This window comes from Bos mutus, chromosome 7 (assembly GCF_027580195.1).
Source record: "Bos mutus isolate GX-2022 chromosome 7, NWIPB_WYAK_1.1, whole genome shotgun sequence".
Classification (NCBI taxonomy): Eukaryota; Metazoa; Chordata; class Mammalia; order Artiodactyla; family Bovidae; genus Bos; species Bos mutus.
In genome coordinates this window covers 47,421,055-47,440,254 of record NC_091623.1, presented here as the reverse complement: position 1 = coordinate 47,440,254, position 19,200 = coordinate 47,421,055, and the positions used below count along the sequence as shown (strand labels likewise).

The 19,200-nt window shown below is 55.2% G+C and overlaps 1 protein-coding gene across 4 annotated transcripts in view; it reads right to left on the bottom strand.

Annotated features, from left to right (window-relative positions):
- Positions 1-4,583: 4,583 nt before the first annotated feature.
- The window catches only part of MAU2 (MAU2 sister chromatid cohesion factor), a 39,082-nt gene continuing 24,465 nt past the window's right edge, over positions 4,584-19,200 (bottom strand). Inside the window, exons 6-19 of one of the 4 annotated variants that reach the window (XM_070373411.1) lie at positions 18,069-18,096; positions 17,552-17,707; positions 17,048-17,194; positions 16,872-16,962; positions 15,649-15,752; positions 15,097-15,174; positions 14,749-14,814; positions 13,340-13,426; positions 12,223-12,272; positions 11,951-12,028; positions 11,643-11,754; positions 8,539-8,629; positions 7,708-7,835; positions 4,584-7,372 (exon numbers count right to left, since the gene is read on the bottom strand). In XM_070373411.1, the coding sequence (XP_070229512.1) occupies positions 7,298-7,372; positions 7,708-7,835; positions 8,539-8,629; positions 11,643-11,754; positions 11,951-12,028; positions 12,223-12,272; positions 13,340-13,426; positions 14,749-14,814; positions 15,097-15,174; positions 15,649-15,752; positions 16,872-16,962; positions 17,048-17,194; positions 17,552-17,707; positions 18,069-18,096 (1,291 nt within the window). In that variant the 3' untranslated portion in view covers positions 4,584-7,297. Of the gene's footprint in view, positions 7,373-7,707; positions 7,836-8,538; positions 10,952-11,642; positions 11,755-11,950; positions 12,029-12,222; positions 12,273-13,339; positions 13,427-14,748; positions 14,815-15,096; positions 15,175-15,648; positions 15,753-16,871; positions 16,963-17,047; positions 17,195-17,551; positions 17,708-18,068; positions 18,097-19,200 lie in introns of those variants that run through there. The other 3 variants (XM_070373413.1, XR_011464739.1, XR_011464740.1) reach the window with 3 other exon arrangements.

Sequence of the window (19,200 nt, the reverse complement as noted above, 5' to 3'; positions counted from 1 at the left end):
TACTGGTAAAATTCCTGGTTTGGATTCAGTAATCTTCCAGCTCTCTGGTTTCATGACTACATTCTTTTATTCACAGATGTTATTGAACCGCCAGGGTGGCCACATTTAGCAAATGAAAACATAGGACGCCCAGTTAGATTTGAATTTCAGATCAATGACCAATTCTCCCACATTATAAACCTATCCCCGAGTGTCAGAGTATCTTCCATGTTCCAGGGCCCCCGCTAGCAGTCAGCTCAGGTTTGAATAACTCACTTCACACAACCCCACAGCCTACTGCCTTTGGAGGAGCTCATCAGACATGAAGGTTAGAGTCTGGTGTGGCTTGGGAGTGAGGGATTAACCAGCTTCAAAAATCCACTTTGGCCCCAAATTGTGACCTTGAACTGCTGATTCCTTTGGGTGCCCCAGCTCGTTAGCCACCCACACAGCATTGATCAACACACCTTTGATGTCCCTGCATCCAGGTATGTATCGTGTTGTGTGGGGAGGTTTCTTGGGTGACCAAATATAGATTCTGGCCTTTTTCATGAGAATTATGAGAAGGGAGGGGAGCGTGCTCAGCACCAACCTATTATCCTCACCGAGGGTGTGGCTGTGAGACCTGAGGTAAAGTTTCAAGGTTGGAAGAATCCGGAGAGAGATGACGTGGCTATGGGCTCCTCGTCTCACCATGGGGTCCGTCTGTGTGCAAAACCCACCTGGCCCCGTACTCTGTATCCAAGGCATGCGGGTGTTCCATAGGGCAACCCCAGGCATGGTCTATGGCTACTCCAGAAAAGGCAGGGAGGGGCAAATAATCCCGGAGAAAAAGTAATCTCCTTAAGTCAAGCTTTTAGGTCTCAGGAAAACTAGATCCTGAATGAGGGATTTGGGCGTGGCCCTGCTGGGACTTCCTTCTGCCAGATGACAGTACAGTTCCTGAACTCGGGACCCAGCTCTGAGGCATCTTCTATGGTTAGTTCGTGGTGCTGTCAGGAGGGCTCTGACCCTTGGTTACCTGCTGTTGGAGTGTGTTACACAAGGGGGTGGGTGACCCCGTCTCGGTCAGTCACCGTCTGACCCATGGCCATGCCTCACATCCCTGTCTGTAGTCCCACCTGAGTTCACTTCTGGGACGTGGGCCCAAATGTGTTGGGGGAAGAACCTGAGGGGGCCTGGAGATTCAGTCGCTCCCCTGGACATGGGGGCTCAGTCACTTTCTCCATCCATCAGTGTCCTCCTGGACATGACCCAGGCCTTGGCTGGACTTGAGGTGGTGGGCACGTGTGGCGGCCCTTGCCCTCCAGAATGCCACAGGCAGCCCAGAGGCCCACGGAGCATCCTGTCTGGAGTGTTCAGAAGTGAGGGCTGTCCATTCCCTCCCCACAGTCTCGGTGGCTGTGTAGCAGAAGTTGGAAACGTCATCTGCCTGCCCAGCTGACTGGCCGGCTGAGGAAGACTTCCCTTTGTCCTGTCACAGAGCTCCACTACCCCCCAGGTCCCCTGCTTGCCCCATCCTGCAGTATGCTGCTTCTCTCACAGGCAAGACAGCACTTGCTCCTATTTGAGGTCCATCATAGAGCTGCTGGTACAATGTCCACTCCCTGAGGGCAGGGACTTTGTCTGATGTGGCTCCTGCTGTGTCCCCAGTAGGTGCCAAATGTTTGGTAAATGAAGGAATGGTGTAGCCCTGACACCTAGAGAACCATGGGGATCAGCTTCTCCAAACTGTGTGTTACAGGAAGGGAACTGAGCAGCCCTGAGGTAAAAGTCAGCCCACACCCTTGCAGAGGAGGACACAGCCAGGCTACACTGAGGTCTGGTGACACCCAGACCAGCTTTCCCAGCTTGCTTGCCCTGCCTGGTGGGGCCGCTGATTGGGGTGTCCACGCCCCCTGGTGGCTGAGGCTGGAACAAACTGGGCCACTGGCAGCAGCTGATGACACAGGGATGAGATGGGAGATTTACTTCCGGTTCAGGTTACTTCTGAGCAGTTTGTATTTAACCCTTTAGGGGAGTGTCTCTGTTCAGAACCCTGTGTTCAGTAGCAGGACATCCTCCAGGGCCACACAGACACTTGCTCTGGACAGAGCATACCTACCTGCAGATGGAGCCTGAACATCGAGTTGCGCAGACACATGACATTCAGAATCGTAGTTAGAAACATTCAAAGCAAAACAAGCACACACTGACCAAGTGGCCCACTTCTAAGATCTATTTCAGAGAGCTTTTCTTCATACAGGGAACTCCTAACTTAGTGTAAGAATGTTACGATTTTTAAAACGTTTGTTGTACCAGTCATAATTCATTGAGCATTACATTTTTCATAAAGCATCACCATAACAGTCCCTTTAGGCTTCCCTGCTGGCTCAGTGGTAAAGAATCTGCCTGCCAATGAAGGAGATGTGAGTTCGCTCCCTGGGCTGGGAAGATACCCTGAAGAAGGAAATGGCAACTCACTCCAGTATTCTTGCCTGGGAAATCCCATGGACAGAGGAGCCTGCAGGGCTACAGTCCATTGGGGTCACAAGAAATTGGGATCCAACTTAGCGACTAAACAATAGTCCTTTTATTTTCCAGTCCTTGAAGAAAGTATCAGAAGATATCAAAGTGCTAAGAAAAACTAATTCACATAGAAATGACTTGTTTCCTTTTTTTCCCAACCAACTGCATTGTAATCTCACCACATGAGAATGAATTTGTGGTAAAATACTTTTAAACTTGTCAGCGATGCCCCCTCCCCTCTCAGGCCCCTTGCAGATGTCAGGCTTGGCACTTCTGAGCTGACTGGGACTGTATTAGGGAAAGAAGGTGGTGTGGTTCAAATGGAAGAAGCGATGTGAGGTGCTGGACAGATAGAAACATAGCACGAACCTCCCCAAATAGCTTTCTTTGTGGGGAAATATAAACTCAAAGAGCTCAAGGAGACCAAAAGGGAAGCCAACACACATGAGGAATACTTCAAATCCCCAGGCCCGCAGGAGCCCATCGGCCAGGGGCTGTGAGGTCCAGGCCCCCTCTAGGTGCAGGCCAGCGGGGACCCGGCCACAGTGACTGTGAACGCTGACACCTGCACATTGTGGGCAGGCGTCCAGTGGCGCCTGCTGGACCGGCCTTGGGATGGCCCGTGTGTCCCTCCCTCTGGGCTGTCCCATGGACCCACCCACCCTACACCAGGCTTGGGCCAAAACGTTCCCCAGTGAAACCCAGCAACCACAAGGAGAGTACTCCTTGCAAGGGGACAGGTGCGAGTGAGCAAAGAATATTCTGGGACCATTCAGGGAGGAGCTGACAGGTGGGAGGCATGATTGGACCTCAGGCAGGTGAAGATGGCCAGGAATGGGCAGAGTGACCGGCAGGACTTCTGAGGACTGGGGGTGAGTGTTACCGAGGACTAGTAATGTGCCTTTCCCAGGTATTTGGTCCTTGGGCCAGCTGCCCTGGCCACCTGCTAGCCTCTGTGAGGTCCATTCCATTCTTCAGCCCTGTGGATGCCTCCTGGCTGAGTTCTTATCATCTGCTTCCCAAGTGTGTTCTCTGCATTATGTCGAATCACTCACACATCCAGTGGCCAGCAATTCTGCCTGGGGACTGTGGCCCAAAGGCATCTTCAAAAGTGCCCTTAAAAAGTCAAGGCCACCTGGGCATCCTCTCAGGGCAGAGGGAGGAGAGCAACACAAGGGCCTTGATACAGCACGGGTGGCAGGATGGTCCTATCCATGCGCATTAAAAGCACGGCACAACCCAAGAGAACTGCAAACACGTGCCAAAATAAATGCTCAGGTGCATCCACAGCAGCACTACTCATAACAGCCACAAGGGGGCAGCAGCCCAAAGCCCATCAATGGTGACTGGATAAAATGTGGTCCATCCATCATCCAACAGACCATTATTTAGCCATAAAAAAGAAATGAAGCAATGATACCTGCTCTCATGTAGAAAAATCTTGAAGACACGAAGCTGAGTGAAAGCAGCCAGACACAAAAGGACACGTTACACTATTCCATTTATGTGAAATGCCCAGATCAATCAAATCCATAGAGACTGACAGTCAATCAGTGGTTGTCAGAGACTGGGGAGAGAATGGAATGACTGCTAATGGAGATGGGGTCTCCTTTTGTGGTGATGGAAGTGTTCTGGAACTAGACAGAGCTGCTGGTTGTACACAGTAAATGTACTGAATGCCACTCAATTGTAGACATTAAATTTTACGTGACTTTCACCTCAAAAAGGAAAAATAAAACCCCCAGGTACATGAAGGCTGACCCGTGTGTTTTCTAAGAACACAGGAAACAGGACACCGGGAATGCAAGGAAGTCTGGCTTGTGGAGAGCCAGGAACAGGCAGGGCTGTGGGCGGTGCCTGTCACGTCTCAGCGGCCCTCTTCCCTGCAGCAGGGCTGGACCGAGGACCGTCCTCATTAGAGGGGGAGGGGATGCGCGTTTCCCTCAGGTCCTCCATGCAGGGTCTGGGGCTCTGCATCCTCATGCCCTGTGGGTTACAGCAGAAGGCCCTGTGGCCCCGCCGGCTGGCCGTGGAAGCTTAAGAGTCTTCACCAGGCCACATGTGAGGGGTGCACGGCACAACAAAGACACAGTGAGTGACGGCTCCTGCAAGTTATTTTACTTTGAATACACAGGAAAAAAAAATCTACAAACAAGAAGCTCTGTTCTACGGCTCTTTTAAAGAATGCTTTGTATTTACAAAAAAAATTTTTTTTGTGATTAAAAGCACCAGCTGAAAATACAGGCTGCTAAAAACTTAAGACACTGAAAATCCATTAAAAGACAGTATGCCAAACATACATTAAAAACCTTTTAGGGAAACAAAGATGATGCAACCAACACATCTCACCCACTGTGCCAGGCAGCCTTTTCCGATTTCCCTGCCTGTGTTCCCAGTAAGTGGGGCGGGGAGTGCTTACCCCAGGGGGAGGACCCTGGCCTCCCCCAAGGGCGACTGTGGGGATCCAACTACGTGTCTGAGAGGGAACCGGCACCTCCTGGACCAGCATCCTCAGAGCCACAGGACCTGAGGGCCACCATCACTGACAGGAGGAAGCGGGAGGCACACAAAAGGGAGTCAGAACAGCTTTCAACAATTAACCTGCCAAGAGCAATCTTTCTGCTATGCCCTCACATCCCCCGTATGCTTAAGAGTTTGGAGTTTTTGTATTTTTCTGAACACCCAGCTATATGACACTGGCTGTAATAGATCTCTGGGGCTTGTGTGCAGTCTGTCTTAAATTCTTATGATTGAGAAACCGTGAGGCACTGAACTTGGACTTACAGGAGGGTATTTACAACAGCTTTCTGTGGCTGAAGGCGCTGCAGTGAGGGGAAGTTCAAAGCCTGCGCGCACGCATGTACATGCGGGTTGGCATCCATATAGCTAGAGCGGGGCATTAAATATCGAGTACTGAAGTTTTAACTGTAAACTTAAGAACTCACCTTTAACTTTACATATACATAGATAACAAAGTGGTCACTAAAAGCACTTCAACATCAGGACAAGACATTAAGTTTTGAGGTTCTTATTTCAACTGCTCTACATACAAAATGCCCTAGAAGCAAAGAAAGGTTTAAATAAATACTCAAACAATGTAAAGCAGGACTGAAGAAATGTGGGTCTGGAGAGGCTGCACACTGTGGAGTCCAGGCTAGCAGGTGCAACTTGTAGCGAGACAGGTGCTCTATCCCTTTGGTGGAAGAGAGGACCTCTGCGGGGGGACCGTCAAAGGGGGAGGAAGACGGGATGGGGACAGCTCATGAACAGGCAGCAGACCACCTCTGCAGGCCTCAGAGACCCAGGGGCAGCCCCGAGGAGCACGGGACAGGGCTGGACTCTTGAGTGACCCAGGATGACACAGAGAGGGCAGGTCCTTTTCAAACAAAATTTGGCCAGCCTGTCCTTTCAACCAGGCTGTCCCTTCATTCAGTAGCTTACTTACATGCCTGTTGCTGGCCCCTAAGAGGGCAGTAGGGCCCTGATGTGGGCAGTGACCCAGAACAAGGAGGTCTGTTGATAGCCCTGCTAGTGGCTAAGGCACACCCAGGCCTTGGGGCCCAAGCAGCTGACCTGAGCAATCCCAACATTCCTTTCGTCACAGATACTGAGGCTTTGAGAAGCAGCTTTCACAGTGTTGGGTAACAAGACCTGAACCAACAAGCAGTCGTAACTAGCAAAACCGCACACCACCCTCATCAGGGAGACCCTCCCAGGCACTGGAAGCCAAATGGGGCCAGGCTGCTGCCGTGACGGCCCCCAGTGTCACTGTCACCTGGGGCATTGCCTTGACTATTCAAGAGGAGCACAGAACCAAAACGGCTGTCTGGGCCTGGCAGAGCCTCCTGGGGTCCAGCTCAGGAAGAGGTTACAATGCTGTCCCGAGACCCAAGGCAGGTAGGTCTCCTCCTCCTCCCCTCTAAAGACAGGGCAGGGTACCAAGGGAATGGCTGCCTGCAAAGTGGTAGAGCCAAGCTGGGCTGAGAAAGGTCCCTCCCGCCCTGCACTGTGGACTCTGACAGGCAGAAGGCGGCTGATACACACAGGAGTCTCAGCTCCAGGCGCCAGCTCTGGCTGGGAAGCAACACAGGCACACACGTAGGTCAACACCAGCAGGTGCACTCCCACAGCCGGACAGTGAGCCCGGTCAAGGTGCAGATGCTCAGAAGTCAGGTTCCTGGACGCCCCAGCTGCCAAAACGATGGATGCTGACCAGAAAGGCAAGCCAGGAAAAGCACTGGGGTGAGACAAGCATTTCTGTCCCTGACAGGCACCATCACTTCTTCCCTCCAACTGTGGGTCAGACACTGGCATCTTGCCTCTGGGTGCAGGAAGCTGCCATGAGCAGAGGAAACACTCTGGCCCAGCAAGGAGGCCTGTGGAAGTCATGTGGTACCTCAGTGGCACCGACCTCCCGTGCGTGCAGGGTCAGGACCAGGCTGATGGCCAAGACCCGCTTCCCTAGCAAGACACTCTCTTGACGACACGACTCAGACATGGAAGCAGGACCAGCAGTTCAAACCCACTTTGAAGGATGGCTCTGTAGTCAGCTCCAGCAGCCCACAGGCAGCCACAGCACTCGGACTCCTGGCCCCTGGCAACAATGGCCAGCTGGCCTGTCCTGGGAGGACAGGAATCAGCCCTCCACGCTCCCCAGGGACCCAGGCTGCTCTGGAGACAGGAAAGAAACCTGAAGACAGCCACGCCAGCACGTCTTCAGGGAAAGCTCAAGTGCCATCTGGGTGGAAGTCAGGGACACACCAGGCCCCCATGGAGGCTTGGAGAAGCTGAGAGGCCGCGTGCAGGGGTCTCACAGGAGGCTGGCCAGGCTGGTGTTTGGTCCGTTCTGAGCTTGGAACTGCACGGGAGGCGGGCCGTCTGTCCACTGCGGGGAAAGGACACACGGATGAGGCCCTTCCTAGTGAGCAGCAGGGGGGTGCTGGGCTGCGTGTCTGCGCCTGGAATGTTGCTCTCCTCAGGCTGGTCAGGGCCCCCAGGAAGCAGCCTGCATCACCCACTTGGGTGGGAGCTCTCCTGCCCATCCAAGGGGGTTCCTGAGGCCAGGCTGGGTTAGGGTTTTTTGGAGAGGCGCAAGGAGACAGTGGCTAACGGTGTGCTTCCTTCCTCAGGAAGTGTGTTCCCTGGGGTTGCAGGTTGGGTGAGCTGACCCCAAGGAGCCACCCAGCCCCCTCATTTTGTCTCCCCACCCTGTGCCCCTACCGTGATGAGGTTGTGCTCAGGGAGGCTGCAGGCCTCGATGTGGTCTTGGAGTAGCTGCTGCGAGAAGTTCTGGTGCATCTGGGCGGCTTCGTGGGCATCCATGGCATTCCCACAGGCTTTATTCAGGTCTGGGGTGGGGGGGTGGGGGTACATGCAAAGCATGGGCCTGTTTTGGCCTGCCACTGCCCCAGGGCCTCCCCTCAGGTGTGGGTGGAGGCCTGAGTCAAACCCCAGCTCCACCAGTGGATTCCTTGTGCCTGGCACGTCACCTGCCCTGAACCCTGTGTCAGGGTCAGCAGAGCCCACCTGCCGACAGCCAAGTTTCTGAGTCTTATGTCCTTGGAGGTGGATGAACAGTGAGGCCCACAGGGGCAAATATGAGGGCTGGGAGGGCAGTGCAAGTCCTTTGGGCCCCTTGGATGTGGCTCTCCCAGGGATTTCCTGGCCAGCTTGGGGCACCCGGGAGCCTGCAGGGAGCAAGGCACCTAGTGTTCCCTTCTGAGGCAGGAGGGCGGAATGAGTGCACCAAGTCCACTGCGGATGAGAACAGTTGGCCCTCCACCTCCTCACCAGGACCCTGGGTGAGTCTGTGGGCCCTGGTTTCACAATCTGTAAATGGGGGAGCAGCCATGACAGCTGCTAAGCACGCTCTCTGTGCCCAGAGCACCTTGGCTCATTCTGCCGGACACGGACGACTGCCATCCCCATTCATGGGAAGGAGACCAAGGCCAAGCGCCAGGGTTCACTGCCCAAGCAGATGCCAAGAACTAGCCCTGTGGGTCCCAGAGAGTCAGAACCAGACTGTGTAGACCTCCCGGACCTCCGCCTCACCTCTGAGCAGGGCCGACGACCACAGCTGCACCGACATGTCCGGGATCTTGCTGGCCAGCTGCATGGCGGGCACCACCATGTTGTTGCTCTCCTGTCGGCCAAGAGCAGCGGAGGGCCAAGGAGCGGCGGAGGGGTCAGGGAACGGCGGAGGGGTCAGGGAGCGGTGGGAGGAGGGTCAGGGCTGGGGTGGAGGCGGCTGAGCCTGACGGCAGGGACAGCCTGGGCCCACCTGCGACCTCCCGCTGCCTGGGAAATACCTACTCCTATTGTACAGTCTATCCCAAATGACCCTCTCTGAAAGTACTCCTCGACAACCCCGGGGGAAAAGAAACAGCTCCCGCTCCTCGGCCCTGCATGTGCCTCCTGGCTGGGGCACAGCCACGGGCGACTCTATGTGCCTCTGTCTTTCTAAATGAAGAAAAAGCACTGGTGGCAGGCAGCCCTGGACCACCTCAGGAGCCGATTAGACACACAGACTCAGGGCTTCCCTGGTGACCCAGTGGTTAAAAACCTGCCTGCCAATGCAGAGGACACAGGTTCAATCTCTGGTCTGGGAAGATCCCATATGCCACAAGGCAACTAACTAAGCCCGTGCCACAACTGTTGAACCTGCCCTCTGGAGCCCAGGAGCTACAACTACTGAGCCCAAGGGCCTGACAGCCTATGCTCCGCAACGAGAAGGCACTGTAACAGGAGGCCCACTTGCTACAACTAGAGAAAGCCTGTGCAGAGCAACAAAGATCCAATGTAGCCAAAAATGAATAAATAAACAACATTAAATTAAACAAAAAAAAAAATAGATTCAGGGGTCTCAGGGCAGTCTGTCCTGGTGGGAGCAATGAGGACTAATGGTCAAAAGAGAGAAGAACTGGTTTTTTCTACATACGAACCTGCTCCTGCAGAAGCCCACCTCAGACACATGGGGCTGTGGGGCACCAGGATGTGTTCCCCCTTGAACCCTGACTCCACAATGTAGCTGTGAGAGCACCGTGCCTCAGCCCTCAGGATGAGCTGAGTGAAAGCTGCTGGGGTCCGCAAACCCCCATCCTTGGCTCTGCAGTGACTCCACCCAGCGCAGGACCCAGAGCCTACTGGCCTAACTGTTGGGTTCAGGGTGACACTGGGAGAGCCCCCATGTGGCAACCACGTGCAGTGTAGCGGGGGGGGGGCACTTGGCATGTAGCCCAGTATATATCCTCCAAACCAACTCCTGAGGCCCAGGTTCCAACACAGCCTCCTTGTGTGGGATGCGCCTCCAGACACAAAAGCCCAGTGACTACGCTGCCCACCCGGGCCAGCACCTCGAAGATGAGCTCCAGGTGGGTCTCAAAAGTTTTCAAAACTGAACCAAGGCCTCCTAAGACCTCAGAATGCAGAACAGGAAAAACTGGTCTCCTCTTCCAGGCCCGGGGCCGAGAGGGAGCTGCTGGGAGGGAGTCCCCTTGGCTCCAGTTCCCTGTGACAGCTTGGTTTCCACAGAACCTAGGTGTGAAGACCGGTGTTGTCTGGAGAGGGGTCCTGCATGAGGCCACCCACAAACTTTAATGCCTGAGTATGCTGTGGCCTGGTAGGCCCAGGGCAGGCGGCTTCTCCCACAGATCTAGCGCTGCTTGAGGCGGCGCCTGGCTTTGGGGGCTCCTGGTGGCCCCAAGAAGCAAGAGAGATTCCCAAATAAGCTCTGTAATTTGCTCTGGGACTGCCCCCCACACATACCAGAAGTTATAGCTGAAGAGCTACTCTGCTCACCCTGCCCCACTAAAGGTAGCTTCTAGAAGCTTCTGGACAAACAAGCATCAGCGAAGTCTAGGTTCTAAGCCTGGGTCTGCAGTTTGGGGCTGTGTGACATTAAACTCCTCAGCTGGCAACGAGGTGATCACCGCCACTGCACCGAGACACAAGGCGGGCGGCCTAAACTCAGGGGGGCCTCATGTTGAGCCCCTCATCCCTGCCCAATGCCGGGATGTGCCCTGAGGCCACTGTCCTCCCTGTGCTCCGAGTACCAAGACAAGGTGCTCTAGAAGGAGTGGAGCTACACTCAGAAGGAAGAACCCACTGCTCACCCTCCTTTCAGGGTATTGATCCTGCCAGGGCTCAGGACACAGCTGCAGGGCATGCGGGCCTCAGAAAATGATTGTCACATGATTGTGCGGAGGGGAGATGCACTGGGCTTATTAAAAACACTCATTCTTTAGAAGCTCTGGGATTTGATCAGATAAAACTTTATGGGCCTGCGTTCTCTGTCCTGAAATCAGCTAAAGTAAGTTCAGCTAAATCACTGAACTGATGCCACTTAAAAACTCTCACTGCCATTAAAAAAAGGCCCCAACACAGTGGTGCAGAGAAAGACCAGACATAAAATTATAAAATAGCCTTATAAAACTTAGGCTTACACAGAGGCAGGCAATGAAAAGAGCTGGAAGACAGAAGACACGCAAGGATTTTATCCTTTGCTTCTTAGACTTTCTATGATAACCATAACATCTTTTATACTGACAAACATACTCTTAAAAAAATTAAAGACCTTGTAAGGTCAATGGGTTGGAGTAGGTGAGATGTTCACACACCCCCAGACGGGGAAACTGAGAAGTCAGCTGATCCCACCCGAGACCGTATGGCATGGGTGGGGGCCAGGCACAGGGAGACACAGTTGGTGAGGGTAGACACAGGGTGCCCTGAGGATACCATGTGTGATGGGCAGAGAAGGAATCCCTGGGATTGTAGCTGAGTGAACACACCTTTTAGCCTCCAAATACTAGCACAGGGAAGGGGACCTGCCCTCAGCCTCGCCAGCTCTGGGCAGTCTGAGCAGCTCTAGCTCCACTGAGCCCTGGGGCTTTGCCTGACAACTGCCATGGGCCAACACCAGCCCGTCTGCCACACAGGTGCACCCTTCAGGAACTCAAAGCTCCCCCAGCCCTGCCTGCCCAGGCTGTCTGAGTCTCATAGAGCACGGCGGTGGGGGTGGGGGGTTATGGGGGGTGAGAGGTCACTGAGATAGGATCACTGCAGGGCACGGGATGGGAGGCACTTTGCTAGGTGCCCACCTCCACCCCACTAAGCACCACCCTGGCCCTATGCCCCTCAGCCTGGCCCCTGACACTCACCCTGTGGTTTCCCAACACGTAGAAGATGTGACCTAGGAGCACGAGGGAGCAGGCTGTGAGCCGATTCAGGTCCTCCGCGTTGGACATCTTCAGGGTTTCCCGCAGAAAACGCCTTCGTGAGAAGAACAGATGCTGAGGCCCCACTGGGAGGGCTTTGGGGAAGAAAAGGCAGCCTTGGGGCCCTGAGCAGAGACCACCTGGGGGAGGGTGGGAAGGGCAGGAACAGGGGGCCTGGGCACATGCCGTTGGGGGAAGAGGAACATAGAGAGGTGCCGGGTACAGGGCCACCTGCCCTCTCCAGTACTTACTTGGCCTCATTATAGCGTCCCTGGAAGAAGGAGAAAAGCCCACGCACGTAGAAAGCCGCTGCTCGGAGGCAGTGTGAGCTGAGGAAGAGTGGAGCATCACACCTTAGTGAGTTTTAATGAAAGCAGCAGATTTACAAATGGGGATTGGGTGGGAGGATGGGAGGTGTTGGGGTACACGGGCAGTCTGGGGCCCCACAGATGCTCACACTACCAAGAGCAGAGAAAGCATAAGAGAGTTGGTAAAGTGGGACTTGGGGCCTGGGGCTGCCTACCTGACAGGGAAGCTGTGGTCTGGATTGATCCTCTCCAACAAACTGTACAGCTGTGAAAGCAATGTCTGCAAGTTAGGATAACTCTGCATTTCTAAAAATGAGAGGGTTTGGCCCCAGTATGCCAGTAAGTAACTAGGGCTGCCTGCAACTTCCTAACCCAGTCTCATGGCATATGCCCGTACCTCAAATCCCATGCCTGAGTGCAACCTGCCGGGAGAAGGGGCAGAACCTGCAACCCTGCTGACATCTTAGGCTCCCTTTGGCTGATGTATAGAGGGGAAGCTGGGTTGGGGGGTGAGGGCTGAAGTGGGCTGAGGCTGTGCCCAGTACCCCCGAAGTCCCTTCAGGAGGCACACACTGTGGTGGGGGTGGAGGTGAGACAAAGGAGCCAAACTCCTCTGAGACCCACAGAGACCACATCAGGCCCTCAAGACCCTGCCCTGCTGTGCTCTCAGGCCACTGGAGCAGCTAGACGGGGCCTTCTGCCCAAAGCATTCAAACCAACCAACTATGTGTGACATCAGCTAAGTACAGGGCCATCTCTCTTTGTAGCCAAGAGATGATAGTGGCCTGAACTAAAAAATGAAGGTCACAGGTATGGAGACAAGTGATGGATCTGAGCTACTTCAGAGGGCTCCGGGCTGGAGGGAAATGGCAGGGCTAAGGGGGTGTCACAACGGGAACCTGGTGGGAGGTACTTATCCTGGGGGGCAAGCTCTGGCGCCCACCTCCCTGCTCCAGCAGGCTGGGGCACTAGAACACCTAGGAGCCTAATGCAGACAGGAGCCCAAGGTGTCACTCCTCGAAACTGAGCCATGAGGCCTCGCTGACAGACAGCTGGAACAGACAGCTGAGAGAAGAAATTTTCTTTTTCCCCCCAAGGGATTCAATGGTTGGCTAGTTTTCAGTAGAGAGAAATGGTAATTTGCTACAGAAACGTTTCTGTCCTAGACTTGGCCTCCCCCAAGCCACGCCCATGCTCCACTCTGTGGGACACTTTGTTGGAAGGAAAATACCCTAGGGTCAAGAGATTTGATGGTGCCCAGGCCCACACTTCCCACACACCTCCCTCCAAGTAAGAGTTGAAAGGATACCAAACATGAAGCATGTCACCTACTACCTCTTGGTGTCTATTTCCTTCCCGTATATACACACTCGCCAGGTTGGTCACGATGAAGGCCCATAGCTCCTGGTGATTTGTGAGCTGGAATATGGGAGACACAGGGCATTAGGGGGCCCAGCTGGGCAGTCATGTCCCTTGGGGGTCGCTTGGCGGCATCAGAGCCACCCAAACGCTCCACAACAGCTACCTTGGAATCTTCTTACTCTTTTTATTCCAAACACACATACACACCCCTGCCTCCTGAACCTAAGGACAACAAAACTGTTAGTTCCTGTCATTATAAAATAATCACCTGCATTATAGGAAACTCAGGAAACAGAAAAGCACAGCCAGCCACCCTAGAGCCTGTCCTCAGAACACGCCACAGTTTGCTCCATTCTCTGCTGTCTCACTGAGACCTGGGTGCCCCCCCGACACCTCAGGTGGTCACCCCAGGACCCCAGTGTGTGTAAACACAGCAGAGGAGCATGCTTGCTGGTTCCTCTGCTAATGGCTGGTGGTAGACAGACTGCTGTCCCCAGTTTTTCTGGAGGAACAAGAATGGCCATGAAAGGAACCAATCTGAGTGGTATGAGCACTGCTCAGACCCTGGGGGCTGAGCATTCTAAACAGGGCTCAGCGAGTGCAACTGTCTAAGAAGCCAAGAATGCCTACGAAGCACAAACCCCACCTGGAGGACCCTGGCAGGTGCCAAGGAGATCCAGAGGGTTGTCTGATCTGAGCAAAGATGCTCTGATATGTTTGTCACAGGACCACAGGAAACATGTTTGGTGTCATGAGGGGTCTGGATCCAAGTTCTGGTTCTACCACCACTTCCCCCACCAGGTCGGTGGACACAGCCCCTGGCGGCACACACCATCTGCTGGGAACTTTGATGTTGAAACAAAGCAGCAATTTGTGTAGGAAGTGGGACACAGAAGGAGTGTCTAAGAGACCTTCAAGGACCACAGGCAATGAGGGGAGGTCTCAGCACCACTGGAGTGAGCAGCACCAGGGCCCAAGTAGCTGGGACACAAGTCAACATCACCTGGTGGACCACCGGGAGGACTGGAATCCGCAGTGAAAGTGGCTAACCAGGGCATGTCCAGCAGGTGCCCGGCTCAAGACAACCTCCTTGAGGCTATCCTCTGAGTTAGTTGGGGAAGCCCCACCCCAGGGTGCCCAGGGTGCCCCCTTGCCCATAGCTATCCTGCATCAGGCTGTGCTGCCAGCACTGGCCTGTCCGTACCCGGGCAGCACAAGGCCTGACAAAGGAAGCCCTGGATAAATGGCACAGCACTGTCGCAGCTGGCACCAGGCTGGACACTGGGGAGTCACCCACTGACCACGGTTTGTGTGGCTGTTGTCCCGACTCCTTACTGAGAAGCACCTCCTGCCCCATGAAGTGAGGGCCGGCACCTTACCCGCAACGCTGTGGTGAACTGGGCTTCAGCGTTGTCCATGCAGTTGACAGAGACACAGTACAGCCCCTAGAAGAAGATGGTGCCAGGGCTCAGAGCCACATGCGGCTCGCCTAGGGCTGCACCCAGGCAAGCCTGACAAGAGACTCTACCGAGCCCGTTGTATCTGAGCTTTACCCTGACCATGGAGAGGAAGACGGCATGCTTCATTATTCCTGCCTCCTGGGACCTGAGTCAACTTGGACTTATGAGATGCTTGTCAGAATGAAGTCCACGGGAAAGGTTCTAAATCCTGCCTGGGGTGTTGGTCACAGGGATGGGGCTGGGGGCGGGCAGCCCTCACGCACTCACCAGCAGCGTGTGCAGCTGTGCCGCGTGGTTGGAGAAGAGCCGGGGCGATTGCTGGCACAGCTGACAGACCTGGGAGATCTGCAGGGAGACAGCATGTCTGACATCACTGTAACGTGGGACCCAGGGCCCCAGCAGCATCGAGAAAGAGGCCCCCAAAGCCAGTGGGGGTACCCGCATACCGCCCAGTCTAACCTGGGCATAAAGTCCCAGCAGAGGTGCCCACTGTGAGGATGTTGCCCCTTGTCTGGTTCTCCGCCTCCTCCCTTTGCAGCCTGTGTCTTAGTCATATAGTACCTACATCCTCATCAAGGACCCCATGCCCTTTCAGGAAGGTGGGCGTCAAGGATTACGGATCACTGGGCAGGAGGGGTGCTAGAATTGCCACCAGCAGACTCTAAAACCCCAGACCCCATGTTCCTTGGGCACATGAACTTGTAGGTAAAAACCTGATGATGTCCATGCAGGCTCATGGCTGGCCAGGTCACGTTCTCCCCAGTGACACCCTCAGGACCCAGCCTTCCCCTGCTGCGTGCCCGCGGCCCCAGGGCCTACCTCCTGCAGCGCAGTGGCCTTGTGTCCTGTGACGAGCCGGCACATGATGATGTGCTCCAGCAGGATCACTTGGAAGGAGGACAGGATGGGGCTGCAGTCGAGCACTGAGGGCGAGAGGCAGGGGTGAGGCCCTGAGGCACTTGAGGAGACCACACCAAAGAGACAAGACCCACGTCCCTGCCTCCTGCGGGCTTTGAGCCCTCCTGCAACACAGCCCCTCAGCTGCTCGGGTCTGAGCCCACCTGCTCTGCCGGGCGCTGGCCTAGCACCCAGTCTGTCAGCTTATTTGGTGCTCACGGCACCCTCAGGCAAGGGGGTCCATCTCCCTGTCCAGGTGAGGAATCAGGTTCATAGCCAGGTTTTGGTGACCAGAGTATTTTAAAAGCAAGAAATTCCTAAAGGGATCTGTTTTCCATCCTCAACCTGCACCTCTGCCCTGACCCAGGTGAGTGCTCAAGGGCACGCTGGGCACCAAGGGTTCTAGAAATGTTGAGGTTGCCCAGGAGACTAAGCAACAGGCTTCAGACAACAGTGGGGGGGACCACAGCTTCTGGCTGTTCCAAGCGGCTGTCCTCACACTGGAACCAGACAGCACTTTCCCAACTCATCTCAAAGAAAAGAACAGTAGTCCCTGCGAAATTGGGCTCTCTGGCTCCTCCCCAGCAGCACTGACAAGGGCACAGGGAGTGAATAGGGTGAACGGGGCACAAGCCAGCCAGGGACATGCGGGGCTCTGGTTTCCCACTAGTCAAAGGTCCTCGATTACCCAGGATGGATTAGTCAAGAATCCCAGAAGAACCTAGGACCCCCAGAGGATCTGCTGTCAGTCAAGTTCCAATTCTGATCTCACCCTAAGCACAATCCACATTACAATACTGATAAGCGACAGCAAAAGCAGCCACCGCCTTTCAGCTGAGCCCTGCTGTCCCCGCAGGTTCCGGTGGAGTCCCACTAACCCTTGTGACTAGCTGTGCAGTGAGGGTGATAGGACAGAGATGCTCCAAGTACTCACCCAACCTCCCTGGGGAGCAAGGATCCCGTCCAGGCCTGGCACGGCTCTGCCTGAACCTGATCATCCCTATCTGCCAACTGTGGTGCGAGACCCATGGGGCAGGGACCCATGCTTCAGTCTTTCAAAGTCCTCCAGGCCCAGCACTGGCAGTGATGGGCAGGCTGCCCACCAGGGGGCTACTCGACCCAGAGCCCCACAGGGCCTGACTTACTCTTGAGCTTCTCCAGCTGCATGAGGGCCTTGTCTGTGTACTTCTGCGCCTTCTCTAGGTAGCCAGCTTGCATGGAGTGCATCACAGTCACCTGGGGACAAGGTCAGATGGTGGTGGCCACTGAAGCCCTCTCCTCTCACCCGGGCCGCCAGGATCCGGCCCCTGCAGGGACTCACCAGGTAGACAAGCACGCACATGTGCTCCTTGGGCAGCCAGTGGAAGAGGTCAGCAGGGTTGCTGGGTAGGATCTCGTCATCGTGCAGTGTGGAAATGGTCTGGATACACTGCTGCAGCTGCTTCAGGCATGGCTTCACGCTCTTTACCTGCAGCAGGCACACAGCACTGCACACCTGACCACCCATCTGCTCCTACCAGGTGCCAACACCCTTAAGAGGCACGTACCCACAGTGGCAGCTACCCAGGTCCTGCCTGCCTTGTCCCATCCCAAGGCCCTGCAGGCCGTCTCTGCAGCTGTCAGCACCCTGTAAGGGTCTGCTCTGCTCCTATGCGTTGAGTGAAGTGCTCAGCCCAACAGGCAAAGGTGGGTGTAGGTGGGGGAACCAAGGAAGTGTGGTCGGTGGGGAGGGACAGGAGGCAATTGCAGAACTGATTTCTCAGTCAGAGGCCCATCCAGCACCTGCCTGCTCCCCAGCAGCCGTCACGTGGGAGGCAGTACACACCTGCCCGGCATCCAGGTAGTGGGTCACCTGGAGCACCAGGAAGAAGACACGCAGAGACTCTTTCTGGATGGGGTTCCCTTGCCAGTTCTCAACTATCTGCCCACAGAGGGTCAGCAGTGGGTGGACTTCCTGCAGCTTGCGCTCCATCAGCAGCAGCTGTGGGGAGAGGAGCAGGTGCTGGGGGCTGTCCGGGCGCAGGGCTGCCACCCACCTGTCCATGCACTGTGTAACTGCAGGCACCTCAAAGGGGGGGCACAAGGCCAGGCTGGAGCCCAAGTCCAGGCAGCTCCAACCGAGCCGGCTCCCCCGCCAGCACAAATCCCACAGCCTGGAATTGGAGCTTTGTCTCTGAATCCAGCTGGGGGACAGGGAACAGGGTCTGCCTCTCATGGCTACCTGCCATGTGCGAGGGTCTAGGCAACTGCTGGGCCATGACATGGCAAGCAGGCGAAGCCTTGGCAGACCCTGGGACCCAAACTCATGCCCCCACACCTTATCCTGCCCAGCCTCCACTTACCATGCCTTTGCTGAGCAGGAACAGTGCCCTGGAAAAGAAAGGGGGCATCAGGGAGGCCCAGGCAACCCCTAGGATGACTGCCACCTCAACTTCCCAGGGACCTAACCCCTGGGGCAGTTAAATGGATGACAATGGACCCTGGCCAATAAGCGTGCTCTATTTTGTTCTATTTTCCTTTAACTTTTTTCTTGTTTAGAGACTCATGAGGTTCAAAAGCTCAGAATGCAGAAACAGGTGCTCAAGAAAGCACGGAGTGAGGACTTCCCTGGTGGTCCAATGGCTAAGACTGCTGCTTTTAGAGCAGCTGTGGGGCTGCGGGCCCGCCAGTCTGTGCAGAGTGCCGACGTGCTGCAGCTGACACCCCGCCAAGTGGGCACGGCTCAGTGAGGAGACTGAGGAGCACGGGGTCCCAGTCACACAGGGAGACGTCGACACTCCCGGCCACCTGCCATCCTTTGTTGCTACCTCACAGCATGGACACCCGAGGGTCTCCTGCCTGACTGCTGAACTCTAGGGTCTAGAACTTCACGTCAGTGTTGCCATATTATCACCTCACTAGGCCTCACGTCTGAGATCAGAAGTTCTGTGTCAGGAGACCCGTAGGCGCCATGCCCTGGTGCAGCCCACCCCAGTTACCTGCCCACAGTGGTACAGAGGCCCGTCTTGAGGACACTTGTGAAGATGTGCAGTGTGCCCCCATCCCCGTGCCCTGCAAGTCGCTGCGTGTCGCCCTGAACCTAGTAATGGCTGCAACATGAGGAGGACAAGACGGGCCAGGCGCACAGTCCAGACCACGTGATAGTGTCCATCCCAGGCAGGATGGCTGAGGGATGAGTCTCGAACTCCGGAGAATAGACTTAGGAACTGTTCTGTCCCAATGACCCCACGGGACCAGCTTAGAGTCTGTGATACAGAATTTTTCACAATCCCCACACACACAACAGAGTAAGAGTGCTGCTCCAAGGAGCCTGGAATCCTACTACAGAGGATTCTTCTCTCCCGGGTACAAAGAGACTGGCGCCCTCCAAGAGGGTGCACGGTGAAACACTGGTGGCCTCTGACCCCGACCCCGACCCCAGCGCACTAGCCTCCAGGTAGTTTAAGCCGTTTCCCGCACAATACGAACCCATGT